This window comes from Danio rerio, chromosome 17 (genome assembly GCF_052040795.2).
Source record: "Danio rerio strain M-AB ecotype USA chromosome 17, GRCz13ab, whole genome shotgun sequence".
Lineage (NCBI taxonomy): Eukaryota > Metazoa > Chordata > Actinopteri > Cypriniformes > Danionidae > Danio > Danio rerio.
In genome coordinates, this window is record NC_141037.1 from 6,524,918 (window position 1) to 6,546,099 (window position 21,182).

The 21,182-nt window shown below is 34.9% G+C and overlaps 1 protein-coding gene and 2 long non-coding RNA genes across 5 annotated transcripts in view; 1 reads left to right on the top strand and 2 right to left on the bottom strand.

Moving 5' to 3' along the window:
* runx2a (RUNX family transcription factor 2a) overlaps nucleotides 1-7,683 on the top strand; it is a 169,301-nt gene extending 161,618 nt beyond the window's left edge. For 2 of the 3 annotated variants that reach the window (XM_087288828.1, XM_087288829.1), the window contains one exon: nucleotides 4,471-7,683. In XM_087288828.1, coding sequence (XP_087144954.1) covers nucleotides 4,471-4,967 — 497 coding nt within the window. In that variant the 3' untranslated portion in view covers nucleotides 4,968-7,683. 3 annotated transcript variants of the gene reach the window in all.
* LOC141378508 (uncharacterized) overlaps nucleotides 1-21,182 on the bottom strand; it is an 842,893-nt gene that overhangs the window by 377,369 nt on the left and 444,342 nt on the right. The window lies entirely within an intron of this gene.
* LOC141378507 (uncharacterized) overlaps nucleotides 1-21,182 on the bottom strand; it is an 80,323-nt gene that overhangs the window by 30,462 nt on the left and 28,679 nt on the right. The gene's annotated exons all lie outside the window — the stretch shown is intronic.

Below are 21,182 nucleotides of genomic sequence, written 5' to 3' on the forward strand. Positions count from 1 at the left end.
TGTTTGTAATGCTACCTTAATGTGAAGTGTTTTTTCTTTAGTGTCATTTCAGAATGCTTCCGTGGCTTGGGTTTCCTCAAACACTGACTTGGTTTATTTATAACAACAAAGACTAAATTGTTTTCACTCTAATTAAATTGTTTAGGACAGCCTCGTCATAATTACTGTCATTATTTTTCACATGACAGTTTCGTTATTTGGAGGATGCATGCACTCACAAACTTTTTAGTCACTTTTGTGTTGATAGGCTAGTTGGAGCTGTGTGTAAATAAGTTTGACAGCGCCCTCTTCTGTCTGATTTAACTTTGTGTCATTAGCTTCAGGCTTAATTGGTTTGTATGAAACTACTTTGATACAATTAAAGGCCACAGTCTTTTACAAATGACTAACAAAGGGATGCAATCTTTTCTGATATGTTAATGGGTAAAATGGATACATTTCAAATGATAATCAGGGTTCATACACAGAATGTTACTACTAAAGTTTTACGACTTTCCCAAGACTTTTCCAGAACTTTCAAGTAAATTTTCATGACCTATTGATTCATGTCTACATATACATGGTAAACAATAAGAAAAACAATGACATTTAGATTTATTACAGCATAACACAGAACAAGCAACAAACTATTTTGTTTAAATTTGTTTTTATATCTATGTGAAATTGATTTTGATAATGCTTACGTAATGTGAGAGCAAGTTTTTGGCCAAGGACAGAAAGGAAGTAAAGACAACCAACTTATATATAAGTTAGGGCTGCACAATTTATCATTTCAGCATCGATATCGCAATGCATGTATCCGCAATAGTCACATCGCAGCATATGCGATGTTAAATCGGACTCATTAGTATAGAGTTTAATTATAATGGATTAAGAGTTGTGAACATTTCAATATTTTAGATTTTAAAACATTCGGCCACAAGTATTTTTTGTAACTTTAATAAAGATTAAATAATATACAATGAAGACCATGCAGTGTTGATTATTCAATATCTGTACCAGAATAGTGAATACTTGAAAACAATGATTCACTTTTGTCTTTGCTATATTTATTTATCTATGCTTGAAATTTATTTGTTATATATTACTCGAGATTTACTCGCCAACAAAATCCAATCAATCCAAATAAGCCTGTTAAATCATCTGGTGCAGTGGTTCTCAAACTGTGGTACGTGTACCACTAGTGGTACGCGGGCTTCCTTCTAGTGGCACACGGAGGAATTAAATGTGTCATGTACGTGGTGGTACATATATTTCAAAATTACTTAAAAATGATGTATATAATATGCCATATATGACATAGTCTCTATTTCTGAGGTAATCTGCCACTTTTTTTTTTTAACTGTGCAGAGTTGTAGCTGCTTTTTTGGGCCTACTACGCTACTGTATTTCAATACTGCTCATTTTGGTGGTACTTGGAGAGACTAATTTTTTCTGAGGTGGTACTTGATGAAAATAGTTTGAGAACCCCTGATCTGGTGAAATTGTATTCACATCGCAATATACATCACAGAAATACAAAATATGGTAATGTCAGATTTTTCCAATATCGCGCAGCCCTAATTCAAGTTTACAGATATTTGTTAAACTAACTTCCATGACTTTTCCAAAAGTTTGCGGGTTTTTCTGTTTTTCCAAAACTTTTCCTGGCCTGGACTTTTCCAGGTTTTTTCATGACCGTATGAGCCCTGGATAATACATTCAAAAATGTTTTTGCTGCTTGTTCAAACTACATACAGTACTTAAAATAAGCTGACTCAACACAATTCTTTAGTTTTTGGAGGGACAACATAATTGTTTTATGTTCACTCCACATTTACAAAAGCAATTAAGTTAACTTCAATCAATAAATCAATTTATGTTGGGATAACATGTATTGAAACCAGCATTTTTTACAGTGTATAGACCATTTCAATGTGGTGATGTCTTTGGCCAATGAAAATTTCCTGCTTGTTGTCAAACTATTTCATAACTGTAACAAGAGGCAATTCAATGACAACTTTACGTTAAAACACCAGCCATAGGATTATTTATCAATATATGGAGCTTTTTGGATTCTAGAAAGCTATGGAAGTTAAAAATGTAAACCAGGAAATATGTTAGAGGACCATTGTTATTGTTTACATCCCTTAAAATGGTCTATAGTTTTTGTCTTCGCTGTAAAGATGCTGGGATCTACACAATCGATTTGTGTTTGGAGCAAGAATTGAGTTATCTTATTCGTTTTTAAAAATTCAAGTTGATTGAACATGAAACAATGAAGTTGTCTCAAAAAAATCTAAAGAGTTGTGTTGATTCAGCTCATTTTAAATAAGTAGTTTAAACAAAGAGCAAACAATTTTGAGCGTGTTACGTTTTTATGCCTAAGCCGTAATTAATTTACAATACATAAGCTGAAAGTTGATTATAAAAATTTTAATTGCAAATGAGTTTTGGAAATGAACTGCTTTGGAATCGTTTAAAAAACTAAATGATGAATAAAAATAGGTATTAAGGATTATTTCATTTACTGCACTTTTTCTGTTATCATTAAATAATTACTTTTTGAATGTTCCGTGCAATTGGACTCAAAAGTCTGATATTACACTAATAATATATATATTATTTAAAAAATAATTAACTGAAATATTGTTTTGCAAGGGCGGCACGGTGGCTCAGTGGTTAACACTATCACCTAACAGGGGCATTTCAGGGGACTGGCATGTTCTCCCTGTGTTGGCGTGGGTTTCCTCCAGGTGCTCCGGTTACCCCACAGTCCAAACACATTTGCTATAGGTGAATTGAATAAATTAAACTGGCCATAGTGTATGAGTGTGTGTGTGTGTGTGTGTGAATGTGAGAATGTATGGGTGTTTCTTAGTACTGGGTTGCAGCAGGAAAGGTATCTACTGCGTAAAACATATGTTGGAATAGTTGGCGATTCATTCTGCTGTGGTGACCCCTGATAAATAAGGGATTAAGCCAAAGAAAAATGACTGAATTAATTAATTATTTTGCAAAATAACATTCCACACTTTTTTTATACAAACAAAAGATTACGAACATATCATTGAAAATGTCTGCATAAGAATTATAATGAAAACTTTGAAAAAATATTTAGCTTTCATCTGGTTTAATATTGAATTGATATCATATATTTTTAAAGGTGCTGTATGTCAGTTTTTGACTCTTCTAAAGGATAAAAATACCATAATATGTTTGCAGATATTTAAGAAACATGCTAATTGAACAGTCTTGTTTATCTGAAAAACAATGCTGAAGTCAGATATTCTGCTTTGAAAATGTGTATTCTGTGATGGAACGGGTGTCTTTGTTTTGGTTCTTTTAACGCGCCCGATGCCAGCTTAGCCAATTATATTTCTGCACCCTTGGGTGCCTTGTCAGAAAACCACAGATTTCATTCATTCATTCTTAAAAGCATGTGCTTGTGATCGAAATGCGACCTCCATTGGACAGTAGCAGACTCCGAAATGAGATGCAGGTTCAAAGTTCCAAATGAGGTTATTAATTAGCAAATAAGATAAATATTACCAATGGAAACATTAGGAAAGCAAGTTACATTGTAACCCCGTGTCCTAACAACACGCTACATGACGAGATTTGCAGTGATAAGCAATTTGGCTGTTTGCACGAGCGGAACACGACAGAAATTAAAATACAGCCACTCAGAAGCATAGAATAGTGCACATACTGCACACCAGCCAAATGGTAAGGTTTATAATCTAATTAATACATATTAAGCCTCTTTAACATTGTTAAATGTAGATGCTGAATCACTGATATGTGTTGATTTGCACAGTTCAATTTCAAATGGTTTATTTTCAAGATCTGAGGTGAACTATCTGCTGCTGCTTTCAGTAGTATGGCAATAAATATAATGTAAAATGACATTCAGACTCACATCACTAGCGTTTAACACTGAATAAAGCAGATGGGGTGTACTTGACGTGATCATTGTCAGTTTTATTTTGTTCTGCTGCAAGTAGATTTGAGGTGTATAAATGTGTGTATAGTATATAAATTTGAGGTGTTGATTATAACAAAAACTCCTTTTAATATGAAAAATGTTCCTTCTATCGCGTGCCATTGCTTTTATTTAGAACACTCGCTCTGGTTGATCCTCAATCTGGCAACCTGTGCTTGCGTTTGTTTTGATCCAGGAATGCGATACCTAGTTGAACCACTGGGTGTCAAACTTACATATTGCACCTTTAAACCTATAAAATATACTTAGGACTAAAACAACGATGTAATATAAAAGAAAATGGTTTACTTTTTCAAAGTGACTTAAATTAAATTGATTTAAAATGCCAAAATTAAGTTACATTTACAACATCATGAATATCACTTCAACTTTACTGAAAAAAAAATAGAAATTCCCAATAAATTCATTTTCACAAAGTGTCTTTATATTTAAAACATCTTACAAATGAAATATCACTAAATCAACTTCTCCCTTCTCTCCTCCAGGTACGTCAGAACTCAGTCCTTTCTCAGCCGACCCCCGCCAGTTTGAGCGTCAATTCCCAAGCCTGTCGTCCCTCACAGACAGCCGCTTTCCCAGTCCCAGAATGCACTATCCAGCAACATTCACCTACACCCCAACACCGGTGACCTCCGGCATGTCTCTGGGCATGTCCACCACCACCCACTACCACACATACCTGCCTCCACCGTACCCCGGATCCACCCAGAACCAAAGTGGGCCCTTCCAAACCAGCAGCACACCATATCTCTACTACGGCGCCTCATCCGGGTCATACCAATTCTCGATGGTGCCAGGGGGTGATCGGTCCCCATCCAGGATGCTTCCACCTTGCACTAGCGCATCCACCGGCAGCACCCTCATCAACCCCAACCTGCCCAATCAGACGGATGGAGGTGAGGCGGACGGCAGCCACAGCAGCTCTCCAACTGTGCTCAACTCCAGTGGCAGGATGGATGAGTCCGTGTGGCGGCCATATTGAGATGCTCTGGTTGAACAAAACCTCAATGCAGCACTGTTAGCCTTAAAGACAGAGTGTTAGAAATGAGGATGATCCGATTTGAAGCACAAACTCTTTGGTATCGGTTGTCGGTACTTGCTGAGATTCATCGGTACTTATTGGTACTCATTGTCAGTCAATTGTACTCACTGGCACTTGCTGGTCCTCATCAGTACTCACTAGTACTTATCAGATCTCACTGGTACTTATTGGTAACCATTGCTTTTCTGGTACTCAGTACATACTGGTACTCACAGGTACCCATTGGTACTTGTTAGTACTCCTCAGTACTTACTGGTAATCACTGGTACTTGCTGGTACTCATTGTAAATCACTTGTACTCATTGGTACTTGCTGGTACTCATCAGTACTCACTAGTACTTTCTGCTACTTGGTGGTACTCATTGAACTTATAGGTAATCATTGGTATTCACTAGTACTTTCTGGTACTCAGTACATACTAATAATCATTGGTACTCACTGGTACCCATTGGTACTTTTTAGTACTCATCAGTACTTACTGGTAATCACTGGTACCCGTGGTTATTCACTTGCACTCATTGGTACTCACTAGTACTCAACAGATCTCACTGGTACGTATCAGATCTTATTGGTACTCACTTGTACTCATCAGTACCTTCTGGTACTTGGTGGTACTCATTGGTACTTTCAGCAGTCATTGGTACATACTGGTACTCATAGATACTCGCTGGTACCCATTTGTACCTTCTAGTACTCATCAGTACTTACTGGTAATCATTGGTACGGACTGGTACTTTCTGGCACTCAGTACATTTCGATACTCACTGGTACTTGCTAGTACTCATCAGTACTTACAGGTAATCACTGATACTTGCTGATAGTCATCAGTACTTACTGGTAAACTTTGACTAACTGGTACGCATTTGTACTCTTTAGGACTGTCAAAAGTAACGAGTTTGTTACCAATCAGTACTTACATTTTTAAAATGTCCTTTATAGCCAATCACAGCCATATCTGTTGAGCACATGAACACAATGGCCAATCGGTGGTGTTTAAGAACAGCGGGAAATCTCAACCTCAAATGTTAGCAAGAAATGGACGTTTTTAAAATTTTAGTACCAATTGCTATCGAATTTGATACTTTTCACAACCTTAGTACTCATTAATACTTGTTGGTACTCATCAGTACTCCTTGGTACTTATCTGTACTTACCGGTAATCATTGGTACTAGCGAGTAATCTTTAGTACTCACTGGTACTTGTTAGTGCTAGTAGGATCTTATTGGTACTCAGTAAATCTAATAGTTTCTTACTTGTACTATGTGACACTTGCTGGTACACATTGGTACAAAGTTGACAGGTTGCAGTGTATTTTTTTGACTGCACTGATGTTTTTTTTAATACTCCAATACAGATTACCCTTAGAAAAGGGTGATTTACTGCATTACTCTGCTTAATATGACGTTCCACAATCAGCTGTGAGTGATTTAACACTCACAGAATTCGAGGAATAGTTCACTCAAAAATGAAAACATACTTTTATTTACCTGAATTCCCTACGCAGTATTTTAGGGCTGTTTTACAATGGAAACATCTAAAAATTCTTAAATCAAGATATTTTGCTTAAAAAGCCACATAAAAAGTTTGAAAAGAGGAGAAAATCATTTTTTTCTGGATTATAGTTGTACATTTAATTTTTTTTTTTTTCATTTATTCTGTAAACTACTAAAAGTATTTCCTTCAAATTTAAAATGCAAATGTCATTTAGAGCATTTTTGCATATTACAACAACTGAAGTTTATTTATAAACTAATTTTGGAGAGGATCACTTGCTTACGATTGACCAAGGCTGGTCCCGCATTAGCTAACACATGATTTACCAATCAAACGATTCCTTAGTCACCATAAATAACCAGAGTTTCATACCAAAGTCATCTTCATTTAGAAGAATTCTCACTTCCACCCCTACTCCTCCTAGATTGGGCAGCACGGCGGCTTTACACTTTCTCCCCGTGCTTTCTTCCCCAGTTTCCTCCCATCGTCCAAAGACATGCGACATAAGTAAATTGCCTAAACTAAATTGCCGCCACAGATGAGCTCCTAGTCAGCAGTATACCTTTCCATAGCAAGTCCTAATTTGTCATTAGCCATAAACACCAGGGGAGTTCTCAAGATCTACCTGAGCTCAAACTCCCCTCTCGCCCTGCAAATTGGAAGGAGCCCTAGGCTTGAGAATCTTATGAGCTCAAAGCTCTCTCCCACGACAGCATGCCAAACACGCTTTATAATCAATCATCAGCTAAGTGTGAACTCTTGAAAATGTTTATTTTAATTTTTAGCCAATACTATACCAATGTCTTCACTTCTGAAGTGCTTAGACATAAATAATAGGTGATTTTTGCTTATTTATACCTTCTCAATGAAGAGATCTAACACAATATCAAGTATCTTGATGTAATAATTTTTAGACATTTCACTGAAAAACTAGACAAAAATACTTGTTTGCAAGAAATTGATGAAAATTTGATGCTGCACATTAAAATATAATCAAAAGATTAAGGTGGCTTTCAAGATCCAAAATGAAGAATGGCTTTGAAGCTTTAAAAAAAACACCAAAGATTGGAAAATCAATAGCTTTGTGTAAAAACACCATTATCATTTATAGTTTTGGTCCCACTTTACATTAAGTGTCCTCAACTACTATGTACTTGCATCAAAAAAAAAATACAATGTACTTACTGTGTTTATAATGTATTTGAGAACACTTATGGTGCTTTTGAGTTGGGCTAGAGGTTGGGTTATGGACAGGTTTGGTGGCATGGGTAGGTTTAAGGGTGGGTTAAGGTGCAAGGGATGGTCAACAGTGTATTTACAAATGTAATTACAAAAGTTAATTACAGAAGTAATTACATACTGGTATTTAATCAAGCATACATACACAGTAAATACATGTATTTACACAATAAGTACATTGTAACAAACTATTAATTCCTGTGTAAGTACATATTAGTGAAGGCCACAATATAAAGTGGGACCATTTTTTTATTAAATGACACCTCACATGATTATTATTATTATTTTTTTTGAATGAACTATCCCTTTACCTGTCCTATAGAGTAAACGCTCATTGCAATAGCAATCCAACCATACAATTGGCTCAGAACATTTTATACTAACTCAATATAATTTAGCATTTCTTAACACTGAAAGCAGTTGTCTTATTTATATGCGTGCTAGAAGTCAGCTATTTGAAACAGTACTGGCTAATTCCCTCTGATTACCTTAATTTATGTATGAAATGGTAGCAAGCAGTACTGATTGAGGAGAAGCAATATAAGCCATATAAACTTTAAATTATGCAATGTGTTTAGAGGGACAAAACTTAAGACGTTTGAATATTATTTTTTAGGACATCTATTAATAACTTAATGAATTATTTACTCATTTTGTAATTTAATTTTTTGTTATTATTATTTTTATTATTATTGTTGATATTGTAAAGCAACCAAATCAAGTAAAAATCCAACGCGATGAAGGAAGATTTGTTCATTGTATAAGGCTATATGCACAATGAAACGTGGATTTTTCTCAGAATTATCTCTTCAGTCTAAAGCATTACATATTAAGAACACTTTAGACTGAGTAAATATAACAACTACAACAAGAACAGTTCAATAAATGTACAAATTAGGTTATGAGAGGTGAATTACGGCACTCTCCACTTGATTTTGGTATCCAATGTTTATCAAGTTAATTTATTGTAGATTTAATTCTTTATTTAATGTTTTTTGCCTACAAGAACGACCAAACTCTTGCAGAAGTGGCCTAAATTTAGCATCTTCAGATAGAGGCATGATCAAATCATATGCATGCACTTGCAATAATAAATGCCCAGCTTTAGTACTTTGTGCAAATATAAAATGCATACAATCGAAAGTCTTCTGTTCAATAACTGGATGGTTAACTGCACTTTGTAGGTTAGTTAAACACTATGCAAACTGCACGACAGCAATCAAACTCAGAAAGTTCATGAGGTACTACACTATCTGACAAAAGCCTTGTAGTCGATCCCAGTTGTAAGAGCACCGAATAATATGTTGACTTCTAGTTGATCATTTGGAAAAGTGTCAGAAGGTAGATTTTTTTGATGAATCATCTGTTGAACTGCATCCTAATCATCAAAAATACTGCCGAAGACCTACTGGAACCTGCTTGGACCCAAGATTTTCACAGATATCAGTCAAGTTTGGTGAAGGAAAAATCATGATTTTTGGGGTTACATTCAGTATGGGGGTGTGCGAGAGATCTGCAAAGAGGATGGTAACATCAACAGCCTGAGCTATCAAGATATTTGCGCTGCCCATTACATTACAAACCACAGGAGAGGGCAAATTCTCCAGCAGGATAGCGCTCCTTCTCATACTTCAGCCTCCACAGCAAAGTTCCTGAAAGCAAAGAAGGTCAAGGTGCTCCAGGACTGGCCAGCCCAGTCACCAGATATAAACATTATTGAACATGTCAGGGGTATGATGGAGGAAGCATTTAAGATAAATCCAAAGAATCTTGATAAACTCTGGGAGTCCTGCAAGAACGCTTTCTTTCCTTCATTAATAAGTGATTTGAGTCATTGCAGAGATGTATAGCTCATGGGAGTCATTTGTTGTTCCTAAAATTTGGATAGGTGACAAGACTTTTGTAAGGTAGTGTATATAATCAAAGTACTTTGATATTACTGGTATTTTAGACATCAATGCATTCTTTCAGCTGCAATACATTTTACTTAGCAGACAATCAAATTTAGTAGCCTAAAACAGCGACGCAATAAATGTTTACCGGAAAAGTTTATCATCTCTATTTCTAGGATTTATTTATTGATCAACAGACCATAACGAGTTGGAATTGAATCATCACTGATGACAGAACTCCTGCAAAAATATGTTACCAATTATGTTTGTAATGATGCCATTTTTTCTTTACACTTTGCATTTGGCATCTTTGAAGATTAATGTATGTGTTTCTGGATTCAAGACTGTTTGTCCAAATGTAAGTTAATAGGCTGCTGGCAGCGCCCTTCTGAAACAAATGTCCCTTGTCTTTTTTATTTTTTTTTCTATTTTTATGTAGAACAAAGCACTTCTTCAATGGGATACAAAGCAAATGAAGTCTTTAATGCCATTTTAAAAGAACACAAAGAAATGCCTGGGTTGTATTTTGCTAACTCAAAAAACAAAATTATATTTTGCATGATGAGAATTAAGCTTGTTTATTTGTTTGCCTAAGGACATGCAAAACTAACTAGAATTTTAAAAGTTTACATAGTGACATGGAATAATATTCAGTCTCATTCCTTTTACATTACCCGTTATGTCTAAATAAATTAGCATTAAATAAATTTGTTTAAATGACTTATGAATTTTATATATATATATATATATATATATATATATATATATATATATATATATATATATATATATATATATATATATATTTATAATTTTACATTTTTAAATAGATTTAAATACATTATTTTCAATTTACAGCAATTAATAATGCAATAAATTCTCAAAATTAATCAAAATTAAATAAATGAGCATCAATAAATATTATAAAATAAAATATCTCGTCAAACTATTTACAGCAATTAATAAATATGAAAATAGTCACAAACATGTTCCTCAAAAATTTGATTTGCAAGAAAATGTAAAGCAATTTTTGGTAATGACATGCAAATTATTCTCAAGATAAATCAAAATTAAATGAACAAATTAAATAAATGAGCATCAATAAATATTAAAATTAAATATCTTGGAAAACAATTTATAATTATGAAAATAGTCACAAAACATGGTCCTCAAAAAATCTGATTTGCAAGAAAATGTACAGTAATTTCCAGTAATGGCATGCAACAAATTCTCAAAATTTATCAAAACTAAATTAAATAATTCAGAATCAATACATTATACAAATTAAATAGCTTGGAAAACAATTCACAGCAATTAATAATTATAAAAATAGTCACAAAAAAGTACCCTCAAAAATTTTATTTGCAAGAAAATGTACAATAGTTTACTGTAATGACATACCGTAAATTCTCCAAACTAATCAAAACTAATTCAATGTAATTAATTAGAATATATATATATATATATATATATATATATATATATATATATATATATATATATATATATAATTAAATATCTCGTCAAACAATTTACAGCAATTATTAATTATGAAAATAGTCAAAAAGACATGGTCCTCAAAAATCTGATTTGCAAGAAAATGTAAACTATTTACAGTAATTGTATGCAATTAATTCTCAAAATGAAATAAATGAACATCAATAAATATAAAAAAATTAAATATCTTGTCAAACATAGTCCTAAATATCATGCAAAATATAATTCAATGTTTTTTTTTTTATACAATAGTAAATATAACCTGAACATGCTCTTGATCATTTCCACCCAAAAACTCTCCAATCAGATTCAAAGTTTATGGCAGTGTCCACAAACACAATTATTTGCAGAAAAAGTACATGTTTTTTCACCCTGCTAATTTGTTAATTCTGTACAGTATTTAACTCCATTTCTTTGATTAAAAAATACTAACACTTTCACTGCTGTCCCTAACTGCCGCGCTGTTTAATTGAGCTTTTACCATGGTGTCTTCTGGTAGTTAGGAGAGCATTTATGTTTACAGAATGTTTACAAAATAAAAAAAAAAACTGCAAGCAGGAAACTGCAAATGTAAAGAACCTCTGCACTGTTAACTTTTTATGAATTCATGTTTAACTGCTTAACATCGAGAACAACTTCGTCACAGGGCCAAAATATTGATATGCTTTTGGGCTATAGACTGTGTTTTTCATTCACTTTTTTATGTGGTATTCTTGCAAGAGTCTGTTTTATGGATCAACTAGCAGAGAATTCTTCTTTAAGACTATTTCTGTCTGTTCTAAACATTAAAACAAGCATTGATATTCCATTTACATTTGTTTGTCATAATCAGAACAAGTTTTGGGATTGTTCTTGAAATATTCAGCCTGATCACAAAAGGGAACGCAAGTATTTTACGTTTTGTCAGTTTAGTGGGTAATTCGTATGAGTTTGGTCATATGAAAATGTATGATTTTAAAAAAAGAGGCGTGGCACACAACCCCGCCCCTAAACCCAACCCTTATTGGGGAGTAAGCAAATCGTACAAAATTGTACAAATGAGATCATACGAACTTATACGAATTAGTCACCGAATCAAAAAGTTACAAATTGCTGTGAGCTTGTGTTGTAATATCTATTGGTAAATTTCATGTTCATTGCAGTTAAAGGTCCCATGAAGTGTTTTTTTTTTTGTTTTTTTTTTCGAAATCTAACGTTATCTCAACTGAAATAAAAAACAGCCAATAGCGTTTTTTTTTTTTTTTTATCACAGCTCTGCCAGTGAGAGTGGTTGAGCTTAAGTGCATCAAATGAGAAGCAAATTTGAAGTGGGCGGGGCATGTCAGATACTAAAGAGCATTTGATTGGTCAATCCCAATTCTACCCCTTAACCTTTCCACTTACCCCTACCCCTCGTTTTGCGATTTCACGTTAAGGGGTCGGGGTGTCGGGGTGTCGGGGTGTCCCAATTCTCTTTAGCTTGAAGGCGTAGGGCTGATTTATATTTCGCCAGGCTCCGCGTCACGGACCTTCTTTGACTGTGCGCGCACCTCAAGAAACGGACAAGGCTTTTATACTTGACGTGTTCGCCGTTGTAATATTCTTTAAAACGACAGGGGGTGGTCAAAAGAAACTGACTGTAAAATCAGACGGATAAACAGAGACATAGAAAGTTTCCGGAACTACATCATTTCATTAATATATACGATTTTTAAACTATTTATTTTCATTATTTTTACAAATTATTTTAATTATAAAATTTTTTATAACCATTCAAGATTTTTTAAATCAAACTTTGATGCATCACTTTGCTTTTGTTCATTTGTTTATTAAAATATTAATGACAACAGAACATGAGTTGCTCTACAAATATATATATATATTTATTATAGCAAGAATAAAAGCAAGATTATTTTAGATTTAGCCTGCTCCACAATTCACACATTACTGTGTGGCTAGTTTCTGTTCTCTAATTATGCTAAAAAGGCAATAATGGTCCAACATTCCTGACCATTATCACAAATTAAACCTAGAAAAACAGGCCATCAGTATATTGAAGGTTCAAATGTTTGAACCATTTAAAATCATTTGTTCCTTAATTATAGTTTTGTAACTATTGAATTGTTTTAGGTTCAAAATGGTAACATACATCAGTGTCAAACCTGTGACTGTTGGAAAACACTTTTGCCATGGCCTCTTTTTTTTGCTTAAACTTAACGCTCAGGTTTTTCCAAACTTTTCCAAAAACTTTCCTCCTCTCCTACGGCTGTTGCAATTTCTAGCCAATAATTACTGATCATCTTTTCCCAGCCTGATGTTTTGTCAGTTTTGTGGCTAATTCGTACGAATTCAGTCTTACAAAAATGTACAATTTAAAAAAGGAGGCGTGGCACCCAACCCCACCACTACCCCAACACTCATTGGGTGATGATCAAATCATACTAACCTGTACAAATTAGATCGTACAAATTCATAGGAATAAGCCAGTAAATAAAAAAATTACGAATTGCCGTGAGATTGCGTTGCATATCACGATGATCACGCATGGATGGATCATAAAGATGTCTGTACAGTCGTACTGTTTCAGACAAAATGTCTTCAAAGTGATTCATATTAAACTCAAATCAAACGCGGCACGTCGCTCGAGTCTCAAAAAGATCATGAGCACCGCCAGCTGAAATCATGTCACGCGCACTCAAAGCGAACCTACGCAAGCCCATCGATGACGTCACATTTGACGTGCTAACTCAAGCGAACTAGCAGACTCGTCGAGTATATACTAGGCTTAAGGGGAAGGGCTAGATACCCCTTGAAACTGAAGTTTTTCCGGACCACACTCAAAACCAAAGGGTAAGAAAATTTCCCAGAATACACCACCTACAATGGCAACATGGCTCCAAACATCTAAAATAAAAAACGCTAAATTTCACTATATTTAATCCATAATATTAACTCCTTCATAGCAGTCCCACAACATACTTGCACATCCGTCACTCGTTGACACTGGAATACCCTGTCAGAAAAGTCTAGTGGCTGGGAATGAACTTTATTTAGTATGTTTACATTGATGAATATGGCCAAGATTTAAACACATAGTACAGTTACGATCTAATTACCACATTATATCCTTATGATAACATAATATCGCTGCTTTCAGTGATTTCCAGTGGATAAATAACAAAAAATAACGCAACAGTAATAACTACCGCTGTCGCCATTATCAATCTCATATGAAGTACAAGCTTCATAGTGCTGTCCCATTTCTTACGTGTAAATTATGAAGCCCTTCCCCTTCATACTTTTAAGGGCCAAGGGGTAGGGATACGAAAATAGAATTGGGATTGGGCCTAAACCTTGAAACATTAGAAAAAAAAGGGACTTTTATTAACATTTTAATAGTCTATTGTGATGTATTGTCTGGATTAGTGTTGTATATTACACAACAGAAACCTCGTAATAAACTGCCAGGACATTTTTGGTTATTTTACAGACTTAATTCTCTCTGTATATTATTTCTTGTACATTATATTATTTCAAACTACTAAAATGAAAATAAAAGTCACTTTGGTAAACTGTAGAGTTGAATTTTCATCATCAAAAGTGGACAGAGCGGAGATCAACATCCCATAATGCAATTCACAAACCTAAATACACTAAAAACACCTGTGAATCTCAAAACTTTGAAGATTTTGGATTTTTTAAAAGTGTAGCAAATATATATATATCCTTAAAACTAACATTCAAAAACTTTCTTTTATTTTAATGGGACCTTTAAACCAACACATGAAGAAAAATGTCTTCCAAATGTCTTCTTAAACTCCATTTTTGTACTTTGGAATGAACATGTTTTGTATTTAAAGCCCTGGAAACACAATATGCATCCTTTTAATTCATTGCAAGTCTTTGTTTGTAAACAACGGGAGAAGGCATCATCTCATTACTGTACAGATGTTTCAGTTTCGACAATCCTGTTTTCATCCATAAAGTTTGCAAAACGCTAATCTGTTTGTATGGGACTAACAATCCAGTAAAAAAATATTGTAAGATTTTTTTTCTGAACGTTTCTGATGATTGTATCATTCGTCTTTGAGAATAAAAATGGCTTTTTGTTATAACATGTCGTTTCCTTCTTTTATTTTGTGTTTTAGCTAGAAAAAGAATAAAAGACACAAACGGGTTTTTAATTTACCACTGTATGAATTTTGAAGAAACAGATGAAGATATAATGGGGGGTTGAACTGTGCAATACGATGATAGTATAAAATAAAAAAAGTCTGTAATTTCTTATTATGCACTTTCGTTTTTGTTTTAATATTTTTATTTCATGCTGTCACAAGATATATTGTTTTTAGTAATACTGTTTGATCATTTTAACAGTGATAGAAGGGGCTTAAAGGGGCTACCCTTTAATTAAGTTAGTTAATTAAGTTGGGGGGGGGGTGCTCAAACGCATCAACAAAAATTATTATGGTCATGTCCATGTGTTATCAAAAAGAAACACCAAATTTTTTTAAATGTCCTAAGACCAGAATGGGTGATGTTCAATAGTTTAACCCTTTACCTACTCCAACAAATAACAAATGTTTGGATTGCATTCTTAACTCCTAATGTCACTAGTAAACACACTCAATGCATTTTTTTTCAGCATCCTATAATTTCTAAAATATCAGCCTCGACCTAATGGTTGATGTGTCGATTTATGGTAAAAGTACCAGAATTAATGCATACTGTATACTATGAAAAATATGAAAATGTGAAGTGCAAGACCAGTTTATTTTAAAGAATGTTCAAAATAAAATTTTTTGAATACTAAATCACTTTTTGTTTTTTTAAGTATGCCATCAAATATTTCAGATTCTCATTTAACGTGTCTTGTTTTGTTTTTTTACAGTAAAACCAAAGACAACTGTAGTGCAACAGGATTATATTTGTTAGATTTTTTGTAAACCAACAATGCAGTGTGTAAACCATTATTAAAAACAGTCATTCTTTACATTACTTGTACAGTCATTATTTAAAACGGTAAAAACATGATCATTTGCGGCTACGTTTACACTGTGAGGTTTAGTCTGATTTTTACTCAGATCTGATGTTTTTGCATGGGTGTTCACACTGCAGATGTGGCCAATATCAGATTTGCAGTGTGCAGATTGTGGTCCTAAACTGACCCGCATGCACAAAAGTACAATTACGGACAGCACAAAATGTCTGATTATGCACACAGTGTATGAAGTATGTGATGCAGTGGCGCAGTAGGTAGTGCTGTCGCCTCACAGCAAGAAGGTTGCTGGTTGGAACCTCGGCTTGGCTTGATGAATTGGGTAGGCTAAATTGTCCATAGTGTATGAGTGTGTGTATGAAGGAGTGTGTGGATGTTTCCCAGAGATGGGTTGCTGCTGGAAGGGCATCCGCTGCGTAAAAACGTACTGGATAAGTTAGCGGTTCATTCCGCTGTGGTGACCCTGAATTAATAAAAGGACTAAGCCGACAAGAAAATGAATGAATGTATGAAGTAAGCACATTGTCAGATCATGCTTATATGATTATTGCCCTTTTCACAACCGTGGTGTGTTTCATGAACTGTAAAGGGTTGTTCTGCTACTACTAATGTGTATTTCGGCATTTGAAACCTAAAATAAGTCACTTGTGATTGAAACACTGATCATTGTGATTTATGACAACCACGGTGCTCGTCTTTCTGACCACCGCTGTAGTGAACTCATCATGGGTTAATGAGCAGCCGCAGACGAAACAGTGAAGGCCGAGTTGGTTTATCTCTGTTTGCAGAGTTATTTCATTTTACTTCATTATAAACAACAGGCAAGTGCAAAAAGGGGGTTTGGGTGCTCTAGCACCTGCCTATTTTTTCTATCTATTTTAAAATGAAAGTGGCCCCTCTTTTGTGCACGGCTCCCCTATCCGCAACACCCACGACGCTCTTCAACTTCGCGATCAACCCGTGCCCCAATAGTTAACCAGATTGGTTAACAAGCACCCATTTTGCCTTCAAAATCTTTTTCAAACTGAACAACCAACTTTCTGTGGTAAAGTAATTGTCCTGTGTGCCATTATACTATGCTGCTGAGGAGTAAATGATGTTTGCAACCAAGGGCGTAGGTTTGCGCTTGACATTGGTGGGAACTGGGAATGGGTGAATACAAACCCCCCACACCCTCGCCAAGAATGAATATTGTTTATATATATATATATATATATATATATATATATATATATATATATATATATATATATAGAGATAGATAGATATATATATATATAGATAGATAGATATATTGCTATTTAACTGCCATTAAAATGTATTATTAAGTAATCCTCTCTTCTTACAATTTATTAAGTTTAATTAAATAGTCATGCGCGTAGCCAAGGGGGTTCTAAATTCTAAGAATTTAAAGTTCTAATTTCTTATTCAAAGTATTTTTATTAATTATAAAACTGTAATAAAACTTACAGTTTAAATGTGTAAATAAAGCAATTAAAAGTGTAGTTATAGTAACTATCCAACAAGATTATCCAGCAAAAATTAGTTCTTAATATGTCACTAAAATGTCATATTTATACCTCAGGTGAATAACTGCAAAAAGGTTCGGGTTTTCAGAAAGCAACCTGTCCTTTCAATAAACTGGCTACAGGCCTGAAAGTGTTATGTTAAAATAATGTTTATTAACTGATAAAGAGAGAGTTTAATAAAGACTTTCGTTCATTTTTCGTACAAATTAAACATGTCTCATAGTATTATTAAAAGATGGAGCACAGGCTGTAGTTTTTCTGACAAATTGTTTCAACCAAAATTGGAAATGTTACTGTAAGAGATTAGGAAAACAAGCAGGGTCATACGTTTACATGTAGGTGTTTATTCTGCAGTTAGTTTTCAGGGAATATTGTTCACAGACATATCAGTCTGCTTTAACTAAACTGACCGTAGAAGTGGTGAAAAAACACAAGCAATAGCAGCATTATCATGATGGACTCATTCAGTAGCGAACTTGAGGTTATGTGACTTACATTTTTCTTCGAAAAAAAGCTCTTTATGTCTACCTTTTTTTGCTACCTCCATCCTCACTTGTCTGTGTTACACACCTCACACACATCAGGAAATTTCCCGCGCGCAGTTGTTCTGGCGCTGTTTGTATCTGAAACTATGATCTGAAAGCAGCCTCTTACATGACGGCACAGCCAAATCACAATGTTCATATGTGTTTGGAGGCGGTGCGACTCGAGGAGAGAATGTGATTTAACCCTTTCAGCATGTCTAGGTTTATACTGACAGCCAGATGTTTTTAAGTGAATTAAATTATTGGTGGGGACATTTCAGTAGTTGGTGAAAATTCCACCCTAAATCTACGCCCCTGTTTGCAACACAGAATGATGATGCATGTTGTGTAAAAGTCACACGTAATCCGATATAATTGTTCACACTGGTTGCACTGCAAAACATCAGATCTGTGTCTGATTTAATACTACATCTGAAAGTGGCACAAATCTGAACTGAAAAGATCAGATTCCATGCGGTTCGGGCTGTTCACACAGTCATTACCTGAGTCACATGTGGGCAAAAAAATCTAATTCGGACCACATTTGGCTGCAGTGTGAACATACAGTAGTCAAAGGGTTAAGACAACTTTGAGCAAAGGTTTTCATCCACTTCAAATGCTGACTACTGTATATTGTTATACGATGACTTAAATTGTGATATTAGATAGTCAAATCATCACCCAGCCCTAATGTAAGGAAAAAAATCATGTTGAAAAAGTCCTGTTTCTGTATAGAGACAGATGCGTAAAAGAGTTATGATATACGCCACATTTTATGCGAGTGCATAAAAGTTATAAATGTACATTTACTTTACACCCCTGCTCAATAATAAAACGCTTTGCAATCGTGACTGACTTCATTAAAAACACCTCAAGAGCAGGTGCTTCCTACAGAACTTGAACTTGTGTTGGAAGCTCCAAAGGGAGCCAGAAAAACTACTTTCACTGCTGTTTGACTGAGCTTCAGTTAAAAACAGCCCCAGGCGCTGCTGGTTGACAGTCCTCTGAATTATACACATGTTTGACTGCACTGGAAAACCCCTTCGACCAACAAAAAGAGCCAATCATCAAGGAAGTACTTCATTAAATGTCTGTATCTGAGTCATGTCTACTAAAACAGCTCTACAATTATTCAGAAAGGCGACCTAAAAAACATGGAACTAAAATTAACTCAAATTTAATTAACTGAATTAAACACAGGAGTCTAAAAGTATGCCTAATTAAATCTTAAGGGAACTAAATTTACTGTAAACTCAACCAAACGAAGATGAGTGGACATTAATTCAAATGAACTTCACGTTAAAGTAATGTAAAGAAATAAAGACTTTTGTTGGATCTGAATTCATACGAAACTGTCTAAGGGTGCTTTCACACCTAGACTTTTGTTTCGGAACGTCTCGTTTGCCCAGTTACCGTAGTTCGTTTGGCATATGTGAAACCAGCAATGGCGCTAGGATCCGCGCCAAAACAATCGGTCCGAGACCGAATTTTCAGCTTGAATGAAACGAACTCTGGAGCGGATCGATTGTAGTGAGAAAGCTAACGATCCAAGCCCGGCTGTATCACAGTGTATTATAGTTTTGTAATAGGCATATATGGCTATAAGAATAGAGATTTATGAGTAGAGCGAGATGTCATTCGTACCGGTAAATGTGCGTTTCATGTCTAATACGAAACGTGAAAGCATGCTGAACTATTAACGAGAGCGGTTTATCAGTTAGGAACATTATCCGAACTGCAATCTAGCCAAGGGCTATGCCTGAGATAGTCTTACTTCTGGTATTGTAACGTTCCCTCGTAGAACATATTTTGGATAAGTGTGTGCGTTCGTTTGTATGTGGGTGTGTCGTTTCATGCATGTGTTACAGGTACGAACGACATTGGAGGATCCGCATTTCGTGCTGATGACGTTGGCCGCTTACGCTGGGTTTGCGCCACCAATCGCTGGTTGGCGTGGCGTTTAAAAGCCGAGCCCAAACTGCAATGGCGATCTCTCTCTCTCTGTCTCTTTCCTTCTCGCCACTTCTCGCTCTTATTCTTTCTGTGGGTCTCTGTGAGGACAGTCTCTCTTGCGAGGGCTAGTCTGAGAGAATGTGTTTTTGCTTGTTTAATGCTCTTGTCTAAAGTTTGCGATTTAACAATGTTTGTGAAATTGTCCAGTTAACTGACATGTTTGAGTGATGCCTCGGAGAGGTGTAGGAGTGAGTAAGTCGCGCGATATACATATACAACACTCAGATTGATATTTTGTATTAGTTCATTAGGTTCAGGAGAATGTGCTGTTTTCTGTATGTTTTGTTTTTAGTTAGAGCAGTTTAGTTAAGACGTTTGGTACGTTGAAGATGTTTCTTTTCATGCTTTTCTTTTCATATTTAGTTTAGTTTGGTGAAAACAGTTACTGAGTTTTGTAATATTTATTTCTTTGATTTAAGCACATTCAACTACTTCCTCTCCCCCCAGGTAATTCATTATTTAATCATTGTAAATATTTTTCTTTCACTGTATAATATATTTTCACTGTTTTTCATGGGATATATGGGCAATAAATAATTGCAGTGATTATTTGATTCAGTTTATTTCTTTCTCCATCCGCTTGTCACACACATTAAACTAATGTATGTTATTGTCATCTACTCCTAGTTTAATATTAACATCTAAAAGGACGTAACATATAATTGGGGGCTCGTCCGGGATTTGAACCCGGGACCTCTTGCATATCTGGTGACGACGTCTGTGGGTGTAACCAATCAAAATAAAAACACAGCTTTTCGCTTATAACGTCTTATTGCTCATCGCAATAAATTAAAATAAGGACGCATGACAGCTGAGCTGCAAAATAAACCATGAAACTCTGACCAATGTCAGGAGAGTTAACTGATGTGACTTGTTTTAGCGCTTTTGGTCCGTTTAGAAACTTTGCTGTGTGAAAGCGAACCGCACCAAAAACTAAGAGCAACATTGTAACAATTTTAATCCCTGTTTCGGAACAACTGAATCGATT